This window comes from Cebidichthys violaceus, unplaced genomic scaffold (assembly GCF_023349555.1).
Source record: "Cebidichthys violaceus isolate CVI_PGR_0920_01 unplaced genomic scaffold, fCebVio1.0.p SCAF_26, whole genome shotgun sequence".
NCBI lineage: Eukaryota > Metazoa > Chordata > Actinopteri > Perciformes > Stichaeidae > Cebidichthys > Cebidichthys violaceus.
The window spans coordinates 3,571,081-3,592,836 of NW_027176439.1; the positions used below are offsets into that span (position 1 = coordinate 3,571,081).

The following is a 21,756-nucleotide window of genomic DNA, read 5'->3' on the forward strand; positions in this document are numbered from 1 at the left end:
GGGAAATTGTTGCTGGAAATGTTGCTGTTTATTTTGAAGATGGCATCTTTAAAAAAAAGCTGTGATCAGCATGAACACAAATCCATTCACCTCCATTTTATAGGTTTAATTAAAGGCAGAAGGCTTACAGATCCCCAGCAGAAACTATATGCATGGCTACAAACTAAATTGCAGAAGGACTTTGTTTGTATTTATTTGTAATTGGTGTGAACATGTGTTTTAAACCAGGTGCTCATGGCGTTCAATCATTCTCTATCGCTGTGCTCTTCCAACAGGGAGCCAGGCGAAGCAGGACTGGTCCATCCAGTGGCCCACCTCTGAATCAGGCAAAGAAAACACTCCGGTGTGCCAGCCAGAGGCCAGTCAGTGGATCCGGTTCCAGCTCTCCCAGAGCCCCAAAGTCCAGTCCAAGTACAACCAGCACATGTGCCACAGCCCCCAGGCCCTGGCTCCCCCTTTATATGCCGATCGACTGACCGTCGACAGCCCAGCCGCAGGGCTCTTCCCTCCCTTGGACTTTGGTCATCGCTCCCTGCCCCCGTCGCCCCGCCAGAGACATTTTGGCCACACGCCTCCTCGGACTCCCTTGGTGGTCAACACCATGACCCCACCTGGCACTCCCCCAATGAGGCGAAGGAACAAAGTGAAGGCCCCGGGCACGCCACCCCCGCCGAGCCGCAAGCTCATCCATCTGCTGCCGGGCTTCACCGCGCTGCACCGCAGCAAATCCCACGAGTTCCAGCTGGGGAACCGCTTGGATGACGCACAGACACCAAAGTAAGTGATGAACTCTGGATTTTGTCGCAATTTGTGTATACTTAATAGCCCCAAACTTTGATACCAATGCGAACACTAAGGTCAAATCGCCACCAAAATTCAAAGCACAGGATCTGAAGCTGCTATCGTTCTCAAATTGATTGACAGGTTTATTAATGCAAAAACGTCTTGTCATGCGCTTATAAGATGAAAAACACACAAAAAAAAATATAGATATATATATGGTGAAATCGTCCGTCGCTACTGGAACGCCACACTTTTCTAAAGGATTACATCATGGTTTCATTGATGACATCATTCATCAGCTGTGCGTTATTGACCGGTCTTGTGGAGGGCGAGGGCATCGATCGCACGCTAAGCCAGCGCTCTACTGTTTGAGATAATTCCCCAGTGAACAGTCCTACATTGCACCGCAGCACAAGTTGAGTAGCTGTTTGGTTCTTACGATAACGCGCTGGGTGGTCGCATTTAAAGAAAAACAGACACAAGAGACGAGGTGGTTAAGGTGGTGATGGACTCTCACATGTACTGAGACGAAACCTGATGAGTCCAATGATTCTCAGAAACATAAAGCTTTCACTGAACCTCACACAAAAATTGTGCCTTTTTCCTTTCAATATCACTTTTGAATCATTATTTAATAATCCCAAATAGAAATGTGCGTTGTTTACACATTTGTAAAGATATCAAATCATATTTTACGCCTTGATATTTGAAAATGAATTGATTTTTAACAGCATACCTAGCATTAGAGACAATAATAATCAAGGGAGGAAGTATGCGGAGCCTTTACTTTAATTACGAGTAAAAGTCCCGCATTGAAGATGCCACTAAAATATGTGAATATGATTAGCCAGTGTGTCAAAAGTAAAAGTACTAATCATTTAGACAATGTGTTTGTGCTCGGAAGGAAAACGATGCGGAAGCATCAACAAAATTATGCCAAATATTCTTGTAATTTAGGACCGAGGCAGCTTGCTTTTTATTGCACGCATTTGTTTGTTGAAATGATCTTGTTTATAAAGTTTCTCGGTGACAATATTCAGAGTTGCTGTTGGTCAGTCAATTTCGGCAGAAGGCCTGCCTGAAGCGAACACTGGAGAGAGTCAGTCCTCTCTCTCTCTCTCTCCCTGATCTGTACAAGGTCTCGCGACGTAATTCCATCTGATCCGTGTAGCACAGAAAGGAAGTTAGGGCCCCACCTTCCCTTTCAGTAGTTTTCGAGCATAATCTTCCACCAGAGCCCAATCAGATTAATCCCTGCATGGGAGGACATCATTGCCCATAAAGAACCGACGGCCTGTCGGTAGAGATAAGGGGCCTCGGGCTGAGTTCCTGACCGGCCATGCCTGTGTCTGGTGCTATGCTGATCAGATTTGGCCACAAACAGGGTCCGCCACTGCGAGGTAATCAGGAACCAGAGTCCGCCTCGGGAGAGCTGCACTCATTTTGATAATGCCATTAGATGACAGTGCCCTATCACTGCTACACTTGGTAAGTTAATATTTGGGAGTCGTCCCCTGCTTCCACGATGGCCATCTGGGTTATATATTTGGTGTGTGCCTGGTTACGTCCACACATGTCCGCGCACGCCGGCGTGTGCATCTGTATCTGCACAGCGAGGAGTGGATCATAGCCGCAGTGAATAGGCTCAAACGGCATTAGAGAATTGATTACCGGTCCCTGAGCGCTGATAGACTGCAGGCTGTAAGTTGAGCCCCTGTAATCAATGGCCTGTGTGTGCCTGGAAATGTCGCAACTCATTGAGACAGGGAGGGGGGGGAGAGATCTGCTGGCTTCTCTGATAGCCAAGTACCTCTCGTAATACATCATAATTGGTTGGAGGATGGTGCTGGCAAGCATCAAGTTGGTGGTTGAGTTCTGGCATCAGGCTCTCATCCTTGTTTGCGTCTTATCTGTATGCGCGAGGGAATTGGCTTCGTTGCGAAGTTGGCGTCTGCTTTTTCCTTGATGCAAGAGGACATACCTGGAGTTGGAAGACTGAAAGTTCATAACGTACTATATTTTCTTCAATCTCGCATTGAGATTTATATTCCTCACCTTCCGCCCAAAAGACCCTCTCTGGTGGGGCACTTGGAGCAGGGATAGAGAGGCATCTCTCGACCAGATTACAGCGAATGTGCTTTAACACGTGGGACGTTTCCATTCACAACGGTGGAGCAACACAACTCTCTCCTTAGCTGACGGGGAACCAGCGGGCGGCTCTTCCAGCTTTTGTATTTTGTGTTCAAAAATGAAAATCGATTTTCACTTTTAAACATCGTCCTGTAACATTAATTCGAATTAATAGGTAAAAACTATTTATCGCCCAGCTCTACTTCCTCAGATGAAAAAAAACAACATGCAAACAATGTCACCACGGCCAACCAAACCCTGAAGAAAACATCTAAAATATCATGGAAAAGGCTAGTTTAATGCCGCTTCTCTGTGATTCCTGATCCCTTCCACACTACCTGTATTTCGCCCCTATTACCAACCTCACGGTTTTAATAAGCTCTCAGTGGCCCTTAGGTCTTCATTTTCTCTAGCTTAATTGCCTGGCACTGCGGCCAGGACCCAATAACCAGGGATTACCCTCTGACCCCAAGAGACATGTCTCTCCCTTTGTCTTAATGAGCTGCATAATACAGCACAAAGACCATGTCGCTGAATGTGCAAGAATGCCCAGTAACTATGGTGAAGAGAAACTGAGGTTTGGCTTTTGGGCACTGACAGATGATTGACATTTTATGATATTTAATAATTGCCCATTGTCCCTTTGCTTTGGAAACTAATTACATTAACTTATAAAAAAAACCTAAATATCTTATCTTATAAAAGATGACTTAATTGCTGTTCCACACATTATACACGGACATATGAACGCTAGTTAATTGTATTCTGCTTTGCTAGAGCATTTTCTCCTTTTGGTAGGCTATAGTCGCAACAATCTGAAAACTGGAGAAATTACACTGCTATTTGACGATCAAGGGAAGTTGGATTTTGAAATATAGTACGGTTTTGGTTTAATACACTCTAGAAAACATATTTTGTAAGGTTGGCTGCGTTGTGCTTAGTCACTAAAGTTGCCTTCAAGTGCTTTCAGAGCGTCCGGCCTTTTCAACGAGTAAAAGCCTTCATATTAATGTTTATTCGTCTTCAGCTGCACAAGATATTTTTCAGATACTCTACCTGATTGTCTCAGCAATCCTGATTTGAACATTGTTTCCAGACGCTTCAATTACAAAAACTCAGCCAACACTCCGATATGCCTGTGTGGACCTCCATCCTCTCCCTTTGTTCTTCTTGGTTTAATGGGCTTTTCTGTGAGATAATGTGTTTTCCTTTCAGCCTGCAGAGAACCACAGGCTGGTTTCTATCACCCGTAGGAATAATGAGCAAATTGCCTCCTTACCAAATGTGTTCAGTAATATCTATAATTCCAAGAAAAGCTCACCCTGAGATGAAACCACTGCCAATTTTGCAAGTTGTAATGCATAAGAAAGCAAACTTTCACCTAGTGTGGGGAAATTGTTAATCTTCTTTCTCATCACCTGTCAAGTCCAAATATATTCAGTTGTGTTTCAGCCCTGGCTTGGTCCTCCGTCTACTGATGAAGGTATTCGGGTCTGTTTGGCTCACTACAGTAGACTTGATATGGTAATTCTTGGTTGACCCTAGTTTTATAAGGCGGTACAGAGCGGTAGAGTGAGGCGCCGATTCTCAGGAGGATTAGCAGCACTTGCTCCACATTTTCCTTCAGAAATGTTGCTTAATGGAGCTTTAAACTTGACCCAGGAAGAAGAAATTAGGAAGAGGGATACATGTTTAATTATATATATATATATATATATATATATATATATATATATATATATATATAATGCCCATTACAGTTTTTCCTCTCTTTTTCTATTTCAAGCAAACTTTTGAAATTGTTCACAAAAAGACTGGACTGGTTTGGAGTGAATGAACTCGGTGTTACTTCAGTCAGGAGTCAGCGCTATAGGCTGCTCATGGCTGTAATCCGCCAGAGAGCAGAGTAGAAGAAGTAGAGGTTGCAAACTTAAAACAATACGAGTCGACTTGGCCGTCTAACCATCTACAGGAGAACAGTGGAGAGGAGCTGTCAGGGATTTTTGTTTGTATTGGGTTTTAATTGTTAGCTATAGTATTGGCCGTATTTCATGGTGTACGGAGACAGAGACCAGCGTTTTTCATGTTTGGGACTATCAGAGGAATAGCGGATCAGTCATGTGAGTTAAATGTTCGCGGCAAAAGGCGTTTCCATAATCCACATAGTGCATCATCTATTAAGTGCATCTGATAAATGCAAAAACCATCTCAAGCCAAATGTTTCCATTTTCCTACAATTTTTCTAATGCACTGCTTAAAAATGTGCATACAATTATGTGAATGGAAACCCGGCTTCATGTGTAAAACATGATGTATGTAAAAAAAAATATCCTGATTTGCTTAATAGTCCTTTTAATTGACAGCAACTCAACTTTGAGATAGATACTGAGCAGATTGTCCTGTTCCTGTGGTAATGACTCTTGATAGGCCAAATCTAAAAGAAGTCACTTTTAAATACTGATTTACTTTTGTATTTTGTACAATGAAGCCATTAAGTGCTTTCTCTTTTTGCCGTGGAAGCAGAAGTCTCTCTATTAGGAATCTCAGGCTGCAAACACTATGTGGAAAAATGTGTTTGAACAGTGCGGAGCAATACTCAATAAGCAAATTAAACCGAAGATTCTTAAAGTTTTAGAGTCAGAAGCCCTTCATGTGAACTTAACTATTTGTCTGGTTCATTTGCGTCTGTGTCTGAAATGTGAGCTAGCCTCACAGATACAAGATTGAAGATGTTGACATTTGTCAGCCAGATGTTCCTCACGCTTGAAAAGGCCAACGTAATGAAATGAACATCGATCACGGCAAAAACGTGTGAACAATGTCAATGATTTCTCAAATGTTTCGATGAACTCACAGTAAGAGATCAGTTGTAGCTCAGTGGGTAGAGGTTTGACCAGTAGAGATATATATATATATATATATATATATATATATATATATATATAAAGAAATAAAGTTTATTTTTTTTCAATAATAGATTCTTACCCAACATTTACACAATAGCAATGGACATTTTTTTTAATTTCAATTTCATCTAAAGGACACAAAAGAAGATTTTCTTTTGGATCGACATGATTTGAAATACAACCCGTGACCTTTGAACTAACTCATCTTGACAAAAAAGGGTCATTTATTTGATTGAGAAGTTAGTCTCCAAGCTAGAGATGCTAATGAATTAGTTTGGGACCGATAGTCAATACCCTCATTAATCGATCATTAACTGTTAACCGACAAGATCGGTGCCCTTCATGCTGGGGTTGAAGTGCCTAACAAGCCGCCGAGCTGCAACGATAACCCGATGCTCAAACAGCTTAAATACATCAGACTTGTGATGTCGGGCTAAAACAAATAGAAATGAATTGAATTGAAAATGTAATTTATCTCCAGCTGCATTGCATGTCCATATTAATTGTTCAAAATTCGTATCGTCTGTCGACGGTTACTTATTTACGTCCCTTCTCCAGGCTAAACACAGAATCACGCCGTCTTTGTCATCGGTCCAAAGAGAACAGGTACTTTCTCCCAACACATCCATCTTGGAAACATGTTTTCCCAGATGGGATCTGCCACAGATGGTATTAAAGAGCACACGTGTATGGGATCAATGCAGCGCCAATATTACTGTTAGTTTTGGTGTGATGACTGTCTGCAGGCGCACCGTGAAAATGTCATCAACTCAATGTCAACCCAACGTGACATGATTGATTACCTCCGGTATGAAATCTATTTTGAAATCCTCGCAAATCCACTAAAGTTTAGCTCACTGGATGTTTCTTCAAAACCTCCTTGTTGTGTTATTCATATTTCTTAAAGAGACAGAACATTTTCTCCATTAATACCTTTTGATTAACGTCTTCTCAGTTAGGTGAGAATGGCTTAATGACGCCATCGTTTCCCCACGTTTGCTAATTGGACTTTGAAATGGGAGAATCAATTTCTGCAATCAATGCATTTCTACCCATCCCACTTAGCACCTGCAAACACTTAATGGCATACACAATGTACAGACTCACACAATCAGCAAATCAATCAAACCAATAGTGCCGTTTTATGATCCTACCAATCATACTTTCATCTCTGTGAGCACCTTTTGTGCATTCCTGTTTGCGTTTCCACAACATATTAAAAAGTAGTAAAGATTAGACAAATGAATAATGATAATAGAAGTGGAAAAAATATGAAAATAAACACACTTTAGATTAAACAAAATCATTTAGAATAAAATAACAATAATAATAGGTTCAAAAAGAAGAAAATTAAAAAATAAAACCCACTGAAGAATAATAATATTAAAATCAGGACTCATATTTCCATATCTATATCAGTTGTGCAGATTTGAATTTTTAAGACATAAAAGTAGACTGATAATAACTAATAAAGCTATCTTTTAGACAACATGTAATATAGACAATACACAGTGGAATATATCATGTTGCATCAGAAGCAGCTGTATAGGTTCTCATATAAGCAACTGACTCCACTTTAAGTTGCTCTCACTGTGTCTCATGTGTTCAAGAAGAGTTTCCAGGAAAGATAGAACTCCACAAACACTAAGAGATGAGTGAGACGCTTGATGTTGGAAAGGAGTCTTGCAGCGACTGGCTGAAAAACACCAGAAAGGACATTCTCCAATGAAGCAACAGTCTGGAGCAGGATGCTTATAACCCTTTTTTTTTTATAGATTTGTAGCATTAAAATGACAGCACTAGAAACAAAGCACAAAACACAACTCGAGACAACAGTTCCCACAAACAAGAAAGAAACGACTCGACCAAAAATATCAGCCGATTGTTAGATTTTTACGTGTCGGTTGAACTTACTCTCTTTAGCCAATTTAACGCAGCTTTTTGACGGTTTATACTGACTTCAGGATGTTGTTTTTTTTTTCGGGTTTTGGGACTGTGGTGAAAAATGTTGATTATAATCGGAATCTGCGGGTCGGTACTTGTAAAAAAAAAATCAGAAACGGACAAGAAAATTGCAATCAATGCATCTCTAAAACATAGCGAACTAGCCGCTCGCCCAGCTGGAGTTGTGTGCGAGTGGCGCCTGCAGGCTTACGCTCCTATTGGCCGCGTAAATGCAAATCGCAAAAAAAAAAAAAAAAAAAAAGATCCCTTGAAGGTATCTCGTTCTCGTAGGAGCTCCCAAGTGGGCAGTTCCTCTCTGGGAGTCCCTAGAACGGTTTGGTCCCAAACAAAAACCACCCATTGTTACCTTCTGTTAAACATCTCCAGCTGATTATTATTATTATTATTATTATTATTATCATCTAGTGTGTGTGTGTGCGTGGAAGTTATCTTACAGACCTTCGATAGCTATTGTAACATGTCGATAGTTTAACTTAGAAAACACAAGTGCGCTGGATATCCAGCACCACTTAAACTTTCATTTGAAGCCAGGAGTGCAACAATAATTTTATTTAGCTTATTATGCAGCCTTTCCATCCCCCCCCCCTCCTGTCTCTCTCTGTGCCCTTTTCAAAGCGGAGAGCCTCTTTGGGATGGAGTGTCAATTAATGAACCTCGTTGTCTATGTTAATGAGTAACATGCGAGCGTGGAAAAGGCCAAGTGAGTTTTCACTCTGTCACAGTCCCACTTGGCACACGTCACACCAAGATCGTTTTTTGGACGGTAGGCGTGTTTGTTTTTCGACGCCCTCATGTCTTGCCCCCCCCCCCCCGCCCCCGCCACCCCGTCAGTGGAAGTAGTAATATCATATAGTTAATGCCACCTTATGAGACTTTCACAGCTTTTTGAATGTTAAGCACTTTCTTATTGAATTGGATGTTTGCTAATAAATCACATGGCGCCGGGGGTTGGCATGATTCACCCTCTGCTTCTCTCAGGGTAATTCTACCATGCAAAGCTCAGGGGATGCAAATTTGCATCCATTCCATGACTAATTTAGCTGTTTGCTTTCACTGAGCTGGTGTACAAAATCATATATTTCTCTCCCCTTTTCCTTTCCCCTTTCTCTCTGTTTCCTTTTCTTTCTGTCCTCTCCCCTCTCATTATGCATCTCTTTTGAGAACCTGTCAATGTGTTATTTCACCGTCATCCATAACATCTACCAATTCCCACAGAAAGTCTTTTTTTAATTTTTTTTTTTTATTGGATCTAGTTTTCTCGGTGGTGCGAAGAAAGGGTTGTGGCAGTGTTGACTGAGATCAAGGGTTGAATATCACTGAGAGAGAGAATGGCTATGAGGTGTTACCTACTTATAAAATGTAAATGTAAAACAGAACCTTACTTTCAAATAGATTTGAATAGGTTTTAATACAAGGACAAATAACAGTAGACCCGCAACTAAATATAGACATTAACGTCTTCTTACCTGATGCTGTTAAAGGTTTCTTTACATCAGCAACAGTAAAATATATATATATATATATATATCTCTCATTCAGTTATAATGTAACCAGAACTACACAAAAGTTGTTCTTTTTTTATTTAGAAGTCAAACTCTGTGATTATGGATGTGCAAATGACAAAAATTCATGTATTTAAAATGAAGAATAATTAGTTTGGTGAGCACTATGTATTAATGAGATATAAAATTTATAAGAAGGCAAACAACACCACAAGGTGAAGCAACTCCATTGTTTTCTAGATCAGGACACCTCAGAGTGACTTAGTGTGATTATTTATTGGACATGACAAAAAAGAAAAGAAAAGAAGAAGTCTTAAAATCGACCAAGACTGATTCCGTTTAAAATTTCTTAACTCTCGACCTTATTAAAATGGTTTGGAGAACAAAAATCATATACAATGCAGTAATGGCAGGAATACAAACCTGTGATGTGGCATAGATGCTCAACAAGATATTAAGTGGAGCTTTAGCTGGGATTCAAGAAGTCCTAAAAAAGTGCTTTAGAGCTGCGATGTGAGAGGAACTATCTCAGGTGCCTTTGGTTCAGGATGTTAAAGTTCCATTCACTTCCTCCAGGTGACTCCTGCTTGGAGCTCTTCTTTGGCTTTTGGACGTGCATGAAAAGTCTTCCAGGCGAATTATCGCAACAAAAAATTGCTTATAAAGTCCTCAGGTACAAAAACTCATCGTACTTAGTGACATAGTTAACTTCTCTGACCTGATCCTTCTCCATAGCAATGGCAGCCACGGCTCATTGGTGTTGTCGTACTTGGAGCCGTTCACCACCCCAAAACATGAATAAAATAAGTCTATTGTTACATTATCCAGTTAAGCCTTAAGTCTTAATTGTTGTTAATTGATGTTAAGTTACAATGTCTATATTCTTATTCACCCTTGATGTCCTTTTGTGCAGCTATTGTGTGCAGCTAGCTGTTTAGGAAGATGACATCTAAACTCTGATTGGTCAACTGTGTCTCCATCTGGCTGAAACTACTGCCGTCAATGGGCAGAACACAAGACAGATTTCAGTTGCTGAAACAAATCTGGGATGTGGGCGATGGTTCAGAGGTCTGGAAACAGGCTAATCTGGTATCATCGACTGAAGGAGAAGCGCCATGCTACGGCAACCTGCAGCTCGGTACACCTGCGCACTAGAACGCGGATTCAACTGCTGGCTGTGGCTGTGCTTGAGCTGTCCAATATGGGGATTGGACAGACATCTGACAAGCTATCAGACACAAGCATTTTCTACCACTGTAGGGGAAATTGTATTTAAAAGTCTGTTGTTTTTCTCACGCTTGTCCTCACAAACCCCTCCACGGCTCCATCACTACAGTGGCTCCAGAGCACAAAAAAAGAACTAAAGATCTTACAGTTAAATGCAGGAACTCCATGGCTCAACTCGAGTCGACTAAAATGACTCCTTATTGTTGCGGAGCTTTGTTTCATGGCGCGTTCTGTATTCTGAAGACACGTTTATTGCGTTCCATTCAGAAACCCCCCCACCCCCAACAATTCATGAGCGGGTCTCTGGAAATTCAGCCGGCGTCAAATTGATGTCGCTGCTCCCCAGACGATCCGCTGAGATACAGATCTGCCTCCGCCCGGGACACACACACACGTCGTCACATTAGCCGGCGATCTCTGACCCCCGGAGGATTATTGGTCCCACATGCTCTGCTGCGTGGGACATTCACTGCGTAGTTAGGCTACTGAGCCATGTACGTCACGGCAGCAAGATAATATATGCGTGTGAGAGAGAGAGAGGAAGCTGCGGCTTCAGTGGTGCCTAACGGGGGGGAATGTGAGTGCCTATCTTCTTTTCTCTGCGGACAAAGGCTCATCCATGTTAATCAGGGTTTTGGCCCCTTTGCCATTAATGACAAGTCAGGTGAAAGGGGATGTCAATACCAGGCCCTTAACAGCCAGACGCTACCCACCCCACCCTCCCCTCCATCCATCCACCCATCTATCGGCCTTTAATGAGTGCTCATCCCGAGCTCCATCGGCGGCCCAGAAATTGGAGTCATGATTATGAATTTATATGAGTGTTTAGGAGTGGCGGTTAGCCCAAATGCCACTGTTGCTGGTGGAGGAAGGATTTATTAGGCTGATGGTTTTTCTGTGGTAATTTGTGAACAAGTGGGAGCTGGGTGGGGTACGTAACAGGATTTGAGTGGGTGATTAGAAATGATGCTTAAAAGTTGCGTTATTCTTATCTAAGAAAAAAACAAAAAGGTTGTGTGAGAAATAACCAAGCTTTACGCAGGGAGATTTATATTATTCACACTGTGCTCAAAGCATTTAGTTCATTTTATGGGGAATTTTGTTTTTGCTTTTGATTAAATTATATGGATCGTAAGTTTCCCAGCACGGCCATTAAAGTTTCATCTCAATCCGTCTCATGGGGAGATCAAACAGTAAATTTGAAGTGTGAGATGATGTCAAACGTCGCTCTGACAGAGACCAAGCAAACTAAAAACAGGCTACATTTACTGCTGGCATAGAGTATGACTGTTTCATTGTCCAACGACCATAAAGAGAGTTATTACCGTCGTTCATCATTCGGGGCCATCAAGTGGAGGCTTTCATCTCAGTGATTCTCTCTGATGTTAAAGTCACGACAGATAATATCTGCTCCCGGTTCCATATTGTCCCTGTCCCCCTCCTTCTTTTTAGGCACTCTGTCATTTGCTGCTCTGCCTGTGCTTCAAAACTACCACTTAACCCGCATGACTGTGGGCCAGATAGCTGTTGTCGCTTCCAATGCTGTAGCTTTAATATTTGGATTAGAGAGTTTAAGGTTTGAGCTATGGTTTCATTTAGACCGAATCAAAGAATTAAACTCTTATTGAATTTGATGCTGGGGAAAATACACACAGACTTGCTGGTGTGCAGGTGACAGATAAGAGAAGGACGCTGGAACATTATAAAACCTCAAGACCGATGATTGCTTCCATAAAAAAAATGAAATATGTAATATTTTTGTACAAAAAAGCTTTGTAACTACTACTGTGAATGTACAGGTTCTGAATTCATACATTTACAATGCAGTTAAGTTAGGCCTTGATATATTGGTCCCTTTGTAAATTATATAGGTTAACAAAAAGCAAAACGTTCTCAAATTTTGAAATTTTGAAATTTTTAAACACATGAGCAATGGTGATGTATCAACATTATAGACCTTCCCGAAGCTGACGTCATAAGTATGCTTGCAGATGTTGTCAACACGATTGAGGTTCTGCTTCAGTTAGTAAGCTTTAAACGTTGAATTAAAACTGTTGCCAGCATCAAAATGTCAGGTTGTTGCGTATTTGTTTGTCAAAATCAATATTCCAGCAGCAGACTCAAGTTTTACAGATGTCCGTCCAGAGGTTGCTTGGAGTAACTTATGTAAACGGTTGGCATAGATAATAAAAACAGATGAATTTAAATTTGATTCGCTTTCACGAAGATATCGACGAGCAACCACAAGCGCACGCCGCTGAGAGTCACCAATTAACACGGTCACTCGTTAAACCGAAACATCGCAGAGGATTCTTCTATGTTTCCTCCTCCGCATCTCAGTAAGTGCAGTGCAGCGGGAGAGACTCTGCATCGCCACTATGAACGGCAGTCGTCTGATAAATTGAGCCATCGCTAAGCCCCCCCCCCCCCCCCCCCCCCCCCCCCCGCTGCTGCTACTCCTTCAAGCTGTCAGAGCTACGATGGAGCCCACACTGTCACTAACTGCAGAAATATTACAACATTTTTGGGAAAAACGAAAAAAATCAGAGAAAAGCAGACAATATGGGTCTGAAGGATATATCCAGGATGTCAAACATATTAAGGAGTGAAAACAGGTTATAATACCACTTAGTCTATCTAGTCTTATTTTTTGATATCCCATTGTTAAGCATGCAATGCAGACCTGTGTCTACTGCTTCTGACAGTGAGAGGAATTACAAAAACCCGGCTAGCCTCACACAGCCAGCACCTCCTCACAGCTCATAAAAGGCCTTCTTAAATTTCCAAATTGGTGTTATTTGGATAAACTGATCAATTATTGGGAATGTAAACTGTTGCTTTCTTGCCTGAAAAAATATGAAATCTATTTTTAAGGCTTTAAAAAAAAGTGTTCCTTGTTGGCATATTAAGGATGATAAAAGGATGATTTAGCATTGCCCTGCAGACGAAACTGATCATGTGGTTAAACAAACTGTCCGGGCGGGATATGCTTATTTGATAGCCCGACATGAACCGTTTCATGCAGATGGCTGTACTGCCTCTGGCTCTGCTGTTACAAAAACTCTTAAAAGAACAAACAGTTGCCATTATAATTACACATAATTTAACTTTAATTCACATGCTGGCCATAACTCGTCAGACAACTCACTATGTGACTTTAAAGTGAGAAGGAAATGTGGAAATGTGGGAAGGACATGTGCCAAAAATATAATTGTTTTTGTTCTGCGCGTACTAACAAAGGATCTTGGAACACCTGTTTGTATTTTAAAGCCTCAGAAATGAGTGGTTCTTTATTCCTATTCATCCCAGACAATTCAGCGGCAAACGAGGCACACTTTGACAGAGCCGTGCCATTCAGTGTTCAAAAGGCAGTTTTTGAATCCAGTCCATCAGTGGAAAACAACCAAAAGTTGGATGCCAAGAATGTTTCATCACTAATCTGCACAACTTTTTCTGATTGTCGGATTTTTTGTCTCTGAAGAATTGTCGCGTCGTAACCCCGAGCCAAGCTATCCGTTAAATACAGCGTGATTTATGGAGCCACGGAATGTCTCTCGACACGAGAAATTATCACCAGGTGGTGGAGATGGCTGATGTAGAGCACAGGTGACGGCAGGAAACAATGGTGCCCTGAGGAAAATGGTCCTAGACTGAAGAGTTTTAAGAATCGGTATTCTCGAGCTCACTGCTGCTCGGTCTCAGACAAAGAGGAACTACGGGGATATTGCTAAATTCCTTGAGCATTGTCAGATTGATTTGATCATTGCTCTTAAAAAACAAAGGAACATTCTTACATATAAAATTCACCTCTGCAATGCCTTTTAATTATTACACTTGTACATACACACTTACAGTAGGCATGGCTTAATAAAAGAGGTGAATGAAGATGTCTACGTGTCTATGTTCCAAATGAGGGCTTCAACTGTCAACTATGTTGATAATCGATTAATCTGATGATTAGTGCTTTGATTGATCGATGATTAATGGGATTAAAACGTTTTCCTCGGTCACGTACAATGTTTTTTTGCTACACATTGGTAGAAAATGTGTTGTTTTGCCGTCTCTGGCAGATTTGTGTCTGTTTTAAATGACAATTGCACGATTACAGGTATAAAAACAAATGTAACGGACAGAAATATCTCCCATCTGTTTTCTATAGGTTCAGTGTAGCTGGGTCACTGCCGGCTACATTGATCTGTTACAAAATGGAGAGAAGACAGACGGAAGGTATTTCTGTCAGTTACGTTTAAAAAAATAAAATAATTTGAACCTGAAGGTTGCCTCTGTACTTTTCTCTGGACGTTTCCACAGCGCATGTCATGCATCATAACATAGACCCCTCATGGATGACCGTATTCCGAACCAACTATTTTTATAATCAATTTAATTGACTTTGCTCTGGTCCTGGTCTTGCTTGACTCGGTCTTGCCCTACCTTTGTCTCCGTCATGTCTTGGGTCAGTCTGTCTTGACCACAATACAAAATATGTCCTACAAAAAAAAAAAAAGAGTAATCTTATCTCATAGATTCACAAAAAAAAAAAAACAGCAATCGACCACTGACCAAATCCCATCTGATTGACGGGCAGAAATTCTTTCTTCTATCTCCATGACAACACCTCTCTCCCTTGTCTCCACTTCTGCTCCCTATACTTTCTCACCGGGGATTTCGTTCCATTTTACAGTTGAAACAGTGGAGCCAAGTACTGTACGTCCTTCAAAGGGCAGAATGGGCGTCATATAGAGGCAAATGTGCCTGTATTTTAGATTAAATTACACTTTTTTTGTCCTCTGAAATGCATCTTGCAGCAAAGTCTTTGACACACGAGTAAAAACATCAAAGTACTGTATATAATTCTACTATTAGCCGTTGTTATTTGATGCCGAATACGCTGTGTCTGACATACAGGTACATGTTGCCAGTTTTAGAACAGTTTCCAGGCAAACTGCACAGTATACAGGTTACTGAAAACACATCTTCTCACTTAACTGTTTGACAGAATAAATGAGTTCTGCAACCTGTTTAGATGTCTAACTTGTGAAACTCTAATCTTCTATAAGATCGCAAAACCTGATGATCCTCAAACAGAACGTGAGAGAAATCGGAGTGGATGCTACAAAGCTGGCCAACTTTCCTTTGGTATATACGCATTTTTGAAACTTGAGTCAAGCGTCTGAGACCAGTAGTCTTTCGGGCATACTGTCAACAAAGATTGTGGGTCAAATGCTTGACTCAAGTTTTTAAAAATAAATACACCAGAAGAATGCTGCCTCAAGCTAGCAGTTGCAAATTAAGTTTAAATTTGTAGCACCCAAATTAATGCAGAGATGGAGGGCGATGGTGGTGTTTTTTTTTTTTTTAGCATCTCATGCTTATTCACAGAGCAGCATGTTAAGTAGTGACTGTCTACAGAGTCCTTACTTTGACCCCGATGAATTTTACATTTGCATTCACACTTGCATTTTACTCAAAACCATTGTTGTTATTCTATTTTTCTCTGATGCATTGCTTCACAGTGGAAGCTATAAAGCAGGGGTCACTAATAGGCGGGCCGCGGTCCGGATCCGGACCCAGACGCCGTTGTATCCGGACCCTGGACCTAAAACCGATAGATAATTGAGAATTATTACATTTTGACGGAGCGCCTATATTTTAACCGGCGCAGCTTTTCTAGCCTTTACGGCACTCGGTCAGTGGTCCAGGAAACAAACCGACCAATTACATGCGTTGTACATCACATCACGTGATGCAGCTCAGTCAATCAAATATGGGTATTCAGACACGTTTCCTGACTCGAGTGAGATTTAGACACACGGGGCTGAGACGAGTAAAGAGAACGAAGGGCAGGTGAATAATTACGTGAGTCAGAGAAGTTGTTTCACATGACGTTCTCCAAAAAGAGAAAAGTGGTCAGAGAGACCAGAGAGACCAGAGTCCTTAACCAACAATGAACAGACTCTTATAGGTTAATTCTTCCCACGGACAGTTTAAAACCAGTGTGTCTCATATGTTCAGAGACCGTGACGATTATTAAGAGGAAATGGTGCATAGTTACAAAATCATTTCACCTCAGGTTGATAACAGACCATCTCAAGGTGTCACTTAGAGAGAACCAGGACATTCTGATGTAGCATTTCAAAATTAAAGCCCTTAATTGAATACCCCTGCTATAATGTCTTGGTCGGTGGCAGTATGAAAGTTTCAAGTGGTGTTAACTATTTTTAATAATTGATTAATCCGATTTTATTATGCTAGCATGCTAAAAGATATTTGGTTTTAATGCAAAGATTTGGAAAAAATTATGTTTTGACCCGATGGTGCTGCTAGAGCAAAAATTAAAGGATTACCAAAAATCATTAGGATACATCATCTGGGAACCATGAATGTCAGTGCAAAGTATTTGTTGAGATATTTCAATTTGGATCCTAGTGGTTGATCAACCAACTGAAAGACTGACATCCCTACAGCTAAGCCACCAGAGTGGGAGGTGATAAGCCTCTCACAATGTCCCACAACCAAAAGTGTCTAAAGATTGCTTGTTTTGTCCAAACAACAGTCCAGAATAAAGCTCCTGCAATTACCAGTAGTTACAACTGAAAGACGCCTTCCTTTAAGGGTGTATAGGGAAGTTTATTCTTGCAAAAAACAGCTGTTGTTGTGCTGATTTTACAATCCTATAGAATGGAAACATGAACCACATTTTATGCCCATAAATACATTACCATACCTTTTGCTCATGGCTTCATATGACAACAGCATTAAGGAATAAAACTATTTTAATCAGACAGGCTGTGCCGACACACATCCCCGGGAAGCCACTGAAAAGACAACATGCCACAGTCCGCCTTCCTGTCAACTTGTCACCCGTATGCCTCTGCTCCCCGGTCCCAAACCACCGGTCTTGCTTCTCATCTGGTCATCTGCTTCCCCCGCCCCCTCTTTCTCCGTCTCATTTTCTGTCTCCCACACAGGCTTGCCCCCTTTTTCAATCCTTTGTTTTTCCACCTTGGGTGTCTTGCTGTCTCTTAAGCATCATTCTCAGCTTTACAACACACACACACACACACACACACACACACACACACACACACCTCTGAAAGTGCACTGACACCCGCCCATATCCCAGTGGGAGGCGCTGACAGTTAAAGAGGAGATAACAAGAGATGTAAGGAGGAAAAGCAACTTTTCTTTTGTACCTGTGTGTTGTAATCATACGACCTTCTCGACAGATGATCGGCAGACGTCGTCGCGACGAGACGTCAAATGAGGCCCTGAACAAAACCCGTGGCCATGCACGCACCCACACACATGGATTGACAGAAACGCCCCCTCTCTGTGTCCATGAAACACGTGTGACGCCGTTAATTTGGTAGAAATGTCTGCGATGGCAGCGCAGCAGCTTCTCGTAGTTGCCTGGATGATCTGATGGTTTCGGTGGTTGTGATTCTTCAACACCTGTGTGTAGCTCCTCTGACAAACAAAGATGAGATTCGGAGTAGGCCAGTGCTTGAAGTGGAAAAAAATAATTGCCAGTACTCCCATTACACACACGTCAGCGTGTGTACGGGTCGGTATCAGCAATCTCTTGCTGCTTATTCTTATTTATTTATTATATTTTTAAGCATGTTATACTTTGTCAGTTGTGATTTTATTTCTATATTATATTTGGGCCAAGCATCTTCTATAGTAGACCTATAATACTCCCAATAGTTTTCCAAATTTTGCCCATAGTGTTAATACTTAAAGTGCTTTCCTGTGTTACTTGTAGCCTGCAGTATTGCTCTAATATATTATAGATTGCCGATAGCCTGGAATCAACACCAGCCAACCAGACAGGCAGGTATACATGCAGAGCTGAGGGCTATCCGCTCATGTTTTAGGGGCAGTATGTTCGTACATATCACGCAACAGGATAAAAAGACACATTTTTAATTTTCTAAATATAAGCTACTAGGAGTTATTGGGTTTGGGGATCCTCCCCAAAGACAATTTGAGGGGTTTTGTCTTAAAACTATGCAAAAACCATTATTATTTCTATAGATATCTCCCCAAAAGCTGAAAGACACACCTTGCTATAGTTAAATAACTATTTTAATTTACAAATATCACAGCCTTCGCCTGAACATTTAATTCTTCTGTCAATGTTTACGCGTGTGAAATCATATTCTTTTCATCAAAAATAATGCATCAACAAAGAGCACCATTTTTGATTGTTGCACTCGACTGTGCAATTACAATGAATTCCCTTTAGATTAAGTTTTGCTTTGACTTAACTGCACCGCCTCAGGAAACACAAAATAAAAAAGTCCGCCCAGAGTAGCAGACTGCCGGCTTTTATCCAACTCCGACTCGACACCGCAGACGTCTGAAAGCAAGACAACCTGCTTTGGATGAAACCGCTCAAAGGGCTCACATTAATTCTCTGGTGTAATGATTATTCTAGCCACCTTTATTCCATTTTCCGCCAATTTTATTAAAGCAGAATAGAGCAGTGGCTGCCAGAGATATTGCTCCACTGTTCAATTTGCATAAAACGCAACAGGGTGCTTTTCTCGCCATATGGATCTCGGCAGAGCTCTCTGCATATTTCTGAGGTTAAAAAAAAGTAGAGAGGTATGCGGATTGAATCGCATACCTCCTCCAGATGGGCACAAGTGTTGATTAGACGGCTTGAATGCTTTGCAATATCGCAGCATCACTGTTGAGGTACGCCACTTGGATGAGCAACTGATAGCTGGTTAGCTAGGCAGAAAGCTGTGCAATATGCATGACCCTGCCTTCTTCAAATCCCCTTTATGTCAGAACGTAAAGGAAATATGTCATTTGAAGTATTGCCGCTCTCCTCTGTCCTTGATCAGATGGAACTTTTACTTGAAGGTGCCACTGTAATTAGCTTCTCTGCAAGTGTGGGGGAAGTTGATGTGGAGGGAGTGGGTGGATGAATGTCAAGATTTTTATTTTTTTTTTATCCTTGCTTGCATATTGTGAAGTGAAAATCTCATATTTCAAAAACATAAACCATCTAGGAAAGTTAAAACAAAGCTTTGATCCCAGCTTACCACACATTGAGCAGTCTAACCTTCTCAGATCGTTTGGAAGGAAAAAAAACAAGCTATTGTGCACAATAGGGGTGTCACAACTTAGATTCTAAATCGGAAAATTGATCGAAATGAACTTTCGACCTTCGATGCAGGATGCGGCGATTTTTCAGTGTTGTTCTTCTCTCCGCCACCTCCTACTTGCGTGCGTCCCAAAATAAACAAAGAAAACCACCCTGAAGGACAACACAGTTTACAGGTAGCCTGCAGCTAAAGGTGACGGCGAACCAACAGAACTGGAAAATCCCCCTGCTTTCCTTAAAGTGCGGTGAAATTCCATTCCGGTGACTACCGTTGGCTGGGTGCAGAAGATTTAGAGACTACAGCAACCGCCCCCAAAGGGTTTCAGTGTTATGCCCTGAAACCACAAGGCGGGGTCTTGGTCCTCTTCCAAGCAGGCAGGTGCGGCTTGTTTGTGGTTTGAAAGCAAACAAACCACAGGATTTAATCACAGCAGATATGTGGTTTTAGCATTTCAGAAGCCAAACTACCAATTTAATAAGATCTAATTTCCCCACAAAGGTCCTGATGATGCCGGCTGACAATCGCGGTCCAATAAACGATTCGGTACAACACATAGATCGCACTTTAACTCACTTCAAAATAGACACAATAGAACTTTAATGATTCCAAAACTGGGACATAGCAACATGTTCAACGGGAAGAAAGACTATGACGAAGAAATCCCCAAAGCGGCAGGTAATAAGCATGACACAATGGGTAGTTTAATCACTGCAATATGTCTGAATGTCTGAATCATGCTATGAAAAAGAACTGTGGCGTTCCTGTTCACTCAGTAAGGAAGACCCGGGGGGTTTAAAGACTCGAACGCTACCTGGAAGTGTCACACAAATACGCAGTGATCTCCATCTCTGACAAATGCGTCGTGATTTATTATCCTAGAGACCAAAAGACAACTCTACTGTTCACACCTTCTCTTAACACTCGACAAGTCTTCCATCTTCCTCTTCTTCTGTCTCTCTGTAGTGTGTGTGTGTTCTTTAAGTTTCTCTTTCCTTTAACTTTTCATACGCAGGGTAGGAAAAGGGTATCTGAAAAGATGCTCTAACTGCTGTGACGTTGACAGTCCCTTCCTTCACCGACAGACGTTTTCAAAACTAAAATTGGGAATCCTCTCTCTTCTCTCCACATTCATTTTCACTTTTCCCCTCACTGATCATCTACAAATCATTCGGTGGATAGGATAAAGGCACGCATGCAGGGAGATGAATGGTTTAATTTGGATTCAAATTGCTTAAAGTGGGCTAATCGGAATAGCTGACAAAAGCTCTATGACGGAGAAGTGATAACCTGCAGGCTGCTTCCTTATTGCAGGAGATGGGAGTGAAGTGCCGAGCTGGTTTACAGGTCTAATTGCGTGACTCAGTTTAGGGAGTGAGAAACTGACATGGGAGGACAAAAATCCTGTGGGATTTGACACTTAATGAGTGTTACTTTGCCTGAAAAGTCAGACCACGCACGCTTTACGTTTTTTTTTTCACTTTCAAAAGTCTGTTTTTGATGGACGAACTCTCTTTTTCTTTCCTTTTCTCACTTTTTTCCCCTCACCTGTCTCCGTCTGGATTTTAAGTAATGTCTTTTCTTCTGTTTGCACATCAGCCTGCTTTCTGGTTCTCCTCTACCGCTTTTACTTTCATAATCCGTTTCCCGTCTTTCTGGCTCACTCTCTCTGCATCTCTTTGACCTTGTGTGTGCATCACTCAGACATTAGTTTGCGAGCGAATTTATATAATTTTTCTATTTCAAAAGTTAATTTCCATGGGGCATGAATGAGGACTTCTCAGTTAATGAGTTTTTGTGGTGGTTCTGTAATATCTTACAGTTTAGAAATGGTCTCTCTTATGAAAATCTTTATGATGTGTTTCTTATGCCTCATTTCTTTTTTTTATGCATCTTGTTCCTCGAACCCTTCCAATATATAGCGCTTCATTTAAAGTTTTTTAATGAAAGTGTTTTAAAATTACATTCTTTTTAATGTAACATCAAATAGGCACGTTTTAGGTTAATATGTATATATTTCTTTCCTCTTAGAATGTTGTATTCTTCATACATACCTTATTTAACTGTTGTCTGTAATGTGTTTGATATTGACCCCGATGAAGGCCACTAGCCCGGGGAGACAAT

At 41.3% G+C, this 21,756-nt stretch overlaps 1 protein-coding gene across 2 annotated transcripts in view; it reads left to right on the forward strand.

Annotated features, from left to right (window-relative positions):
* The window catches only part of ksr2 (kinase suppressor of ras 2), a 100,419-nt gene that overhangs the window by 26,192 nt on the left and 52,471 nt on the right, over positions 1–21,756 (forward strand). For both annotated transcript variants that reach the window (XM_068720807.1, XM_068720808.1), the window contains one exon: positions 276–777. In XM_068720807.1, coding sequence (XP_068576908.1) covers positions 276–777 — 502 coding nt within the window. The remainder of the gene's footprint in view (positions 1–275; positions 778–21,756) is intronic.